General features: G+C 39.1%; 1 protein-coding gene across 4 annotated transcripts in view; it reads right to left on the bottom strand.

Annotated features, from left to right (window-relative positions):
• Positions 1 to 1,156: 1,156 nt before the first annotated feature.
• CUNH12orf4 (chromosome unknown C12orf4 homolog) overlaps positions 1,157 to 3,592 on the bottom strand; it is a 50,721-nt gene continuing 48,285 nt past the window's right edge. For all 4 annotated transcript variants that reach the window (XM_004643569.3, XM_023703758.1, XM_023703759.1 and 1 more), the window contains 3 exons: positions 2,901 to 2,958; positions 2,266 to 2,333; positions 1,157 to 1,701 (listed from right to left, as the gene is read on the bottom strand). In XM_004643569.3, the coding sequence (XP_004643626.1) occupies positions 1,609 to 1,701; positions 2,266 to 2,333; positions 2,901 to 2,958 (219 nt within the window). In that variant the 3' untranslated portion in view covers positions 1,157 to 1,608. The remainder of the gene's footprint in view (positions 1,702 to 2,265; positions 2,334 to 2,900; positions 2,959 to 3,592) is intronic.

Below are 3,592 nucleotides of genomic sequence, written 5' to 3'. Positions count from 1 at the left end.
TTTTTCCAATCCTGCTGCTTCTGTGTATCTAATAATACAGTACTTTGTGAAAAATGCATACTCGATACATTTGTCTTGATTTTACAGGCCCATGGTAACTCCAATTGCCTGTAAAGTAAAGCCATCGATTTCTAAGTAACCTCCAAACTGCCTTATGGTGATAGGAGTCAGTCAGCGGCGGCAAACCTTTGCTCTATGTCCTGAAAACGGTGCACTCATCCAGTTCTCGACTGTACGTTCCTTAAGATGAGGTACCGAACTCTGCGGAATGACTTTCAAGGCTTCTCTAGTGCTTTTGATTGACCCCACTATACTCACTTCCACTCAACCCTACACTGACCTGTCAATTTAAGAACTAAGACTGTCTCTGACACTGATTTATTATTCCTTGTTTCTGATGGTTTACCCTACTTTGCATTAGAATTAATCTCACCGAAAACAATGGCACTTGGAAGAGCTTCACCAAAGTGTAGGCACTAAGTGGAACCACTACAGACTCCCTGACAAAGGACTGAGACATGCTGCTAGAACGGGGGTCTTGCTTAGGATTGTCCTTAGTGTTGGACGTACCTCTTATATTAACACTAGGAGTATATACTAGAAGTGCTATAGTTTCTTGTGATCAAGATATGCCACTTCATGATGACATAAAGGACCTTCTATTTCACTGTACTGGACAGTTGCAATATCCACACCACTTGCATTTGATGGAATGACAGCCGGTGTGAATGTGTGTGCTTTTGTTTAACAGTCAGTGCTCATGGCCAAGATGCTGTAGATGAAATAAATAAATGATATGCCACACTGGGGGAAGACTAAGGGAAGACAATGGAACGGGAAGGGAGATAACAGAGAGGGACGGGGACAGTTATCTGTTGAAAAATGCAAGGGGTAGAAGAACGCTTACCAAATCCGAGAATGGAGGAAAGAAGGCAGAGAAATGAAAATGATCCTAATTGTGGGATTGCCACAACACTGTCAGCTTTACATTGGGCTGACGAAAAAGCACACTATTTCCCAGTCCAGGGGGTGTTATTAATAGACCAGGGCAAGGCCACAGAGGGAAGATGAGACAGAGGAAAAGAATTCAAAGCCTTTCCTGACTTTAACGTAACAAGCTTAGAAAGTAGATGAAAAGCAAGGATTTGAGGCATGAGAATTTCAAATAACATTTATGTCATTTATTTATTTCTACAAAAAAAAAATTTTCCTAAGAAATCCACATTTGCAAAGACAGCGGAAGAGTTTATTATCTGTATGTTCATGAAAGGGCTGCACCTGATCTGTGACTCAAGCCTTTTGGACAGTTTGGTGGAAGGCAGTGAGCAGTGTCCTGCAGCAAGTGTCCATGAGGGCTCATGGCATGTTTTAGTTCACTAACTTTCATGGATAGGACACAGAGGAAAGGGAGACGCTCAGAAAGAGCAGCAGAGTAGGCGCCCCCCTGCGGCAGATCACTCCTCGTCTGCTCAGCGTACAAATTTCTGGGATGCTTAACAGGCACACAGCATGATTTGGTTTGTGGCTTAGGTTGCAGATTCTCTTTCTGGATATCTCCTGCTTGACAGCACCCAGCATAGCTCAGGTTCCCGGAGAGCTTCACGATCCTCAATGCTTGGATGTCAGAGTGAGTGTTGAAGACACACGGAAGATCTGGGGAAGCATGTTACTAAGTTGATAAAACATTTCTTCAGAAATACTCTGTAAGAGGTTAAAAAAAAAATTGTTAAATCATTCAACTTTCTAAATTTTACAATGATTTTAAAATATGGATCTCATTCTAGATATGGGCTACAATATGTGAAAATTCTTTCACAACTAATTTGGCTCTGCGGCTAATGGACTGGCTTATTTTCTGGCTCATTTTTTCTGACCATTTACACTGTTTCTGCCAATCAGTCTGACTGCTAGGAAACGCCCAGAGAGCATTAGTGTGCAATAAATACCACCAATTCTGACAAATTCTATACAGAATACAGAATCATTTTCTGTAAATGCCCTTCTTATGAACACCTCATTACCTCTATAACATAAATATAGAAACAACAGGAATATGAGTTATTTGTTTGGGGGTTAAATAAAAGATCCCTTGAGTGGAGGACACTGACATGTCTCACAATATAGTAAGCACTTTTACAGAATTTAAATACTTCTCCTTGTACAAAATAAGCCACTGATACTTTATATGACACTTAGATGTTTAGGGTTGCTGAGAGGAATATTCTAAGAGATTACACTGGGGCAACATCTATTCAGACAACACACCTGTGGTACCAGGAATTGCACTGTCCTAGAAATTCCTCCATCCCACGACGCCATTTCCATCATGAAACCTAAAACAGAACAACACTTTTGCTGCAGGATGAGTCTTGGACTTGGGTAGCCTAGCTGCTTCTGAGGGAAGCGGTATTTGTCGTGGGGCCTCATGTCTTGACTTTGAGGTAGCCACTTGCCTGTAGGAAAAAGCTAAGCCTAATGGACACATGAATGCTTACAAGTCCTAACTTTCCAGGCCAAAATTTTCACAGAGTTTTATTAATATTCTTATACTTATGATCTCTCAATTTCTAGTTGGTCTTCAGACAATGAAGTTAGAACAGGTCATTAAATGTTAGTTGAATATATGTCTCCATTTTCTATTTTCTAAGAAAATAAAAAACAACAGAAAGCAATTAGAATCACGGCCAAGTATAAGTAACATCCACACGCCCTGGCCTTTCAGGAGGCTGAAGGCTTATTTTATGACTGGGGATAAGAAGCTCAGTCTGTGATAAATATCCAATTAACTAGCTGAGGCACCAGATGGCAGATAACCTTTATATTCTTCCTTCTGGGTTATTCTGCTATTAATATTGAGGAAGAAATATGGTGGCAATTGTTAAATATAAGGCCATGCTTACCTTTGACACACTTGAACACAAGTTCTGCTCTTCTTAAGCACCAGGGTATTGTCATTTCCTAAAAACAGAAGCAAAACACATTGGAGTTTTAACAGAATTTGTGCAAATAAAAAATACAGGCAGATCTATGGTGCCGATAGTGCTGACCACCCATGTGGCAAAGAGTTTGAGGCAATTATATGCTAATTCCAACTGGACTACCTGTAGTTTTCAGATATATAACTTCTACCTGTTGAACTCAAGAAATGAGCCTATGAAACATAATATAGTGAACAAACATATCTTTACCACTTTTCAGATCATTACTTTTAAAGGCAATTGTAAATTGTATAATATTTGCATAAGCAATGAAATAAAATGTTTTTATTGTACGACATGTTATTATAAAATTAATGGGAATAAGTATCCCATCTCTACCACCTAAAACATCCAAATGCTTTCATTTTCCTATGTTCCTTTCTAATTTTCAGCCAAATGTGCGCATGGATGTCAGTCAAACTACAACAAATACTCTTTATAATTTTCCATGGTATGAGATTAGCAAGTGTGCTACTCTCCATTCTGTTTCTTTTTACTGTTACCAGAATTACCATTCCAAGTAGAAATGCCCCATAATTACACCTATAAAATATGTTTATTATTTCATTATGATGACTGCCAAGCTTTTAAGGGCTCAGGATTTCTTTTTTTTT

Source organism: Octodon degus, unplaced genomic scaffold, assembly GCF_000260255.1.
Source record: "Octodon degus isolate 3935 unplaced genomic scaffold, OctDeg1.0 scaffold00178, whole genome shotgun sequence".
Classification (NCBI taxonomy): Eukaryota; Metazoa; Chordata; class Mammalia; order Rodentia; family Octodontidae; genus Octodon; species Octodon degus.
The sequence above is the reverse complement of the archived record's forward strand: the minus strand, read 5'-3'. Positions and strand labels throughout refer to the sequence as shown.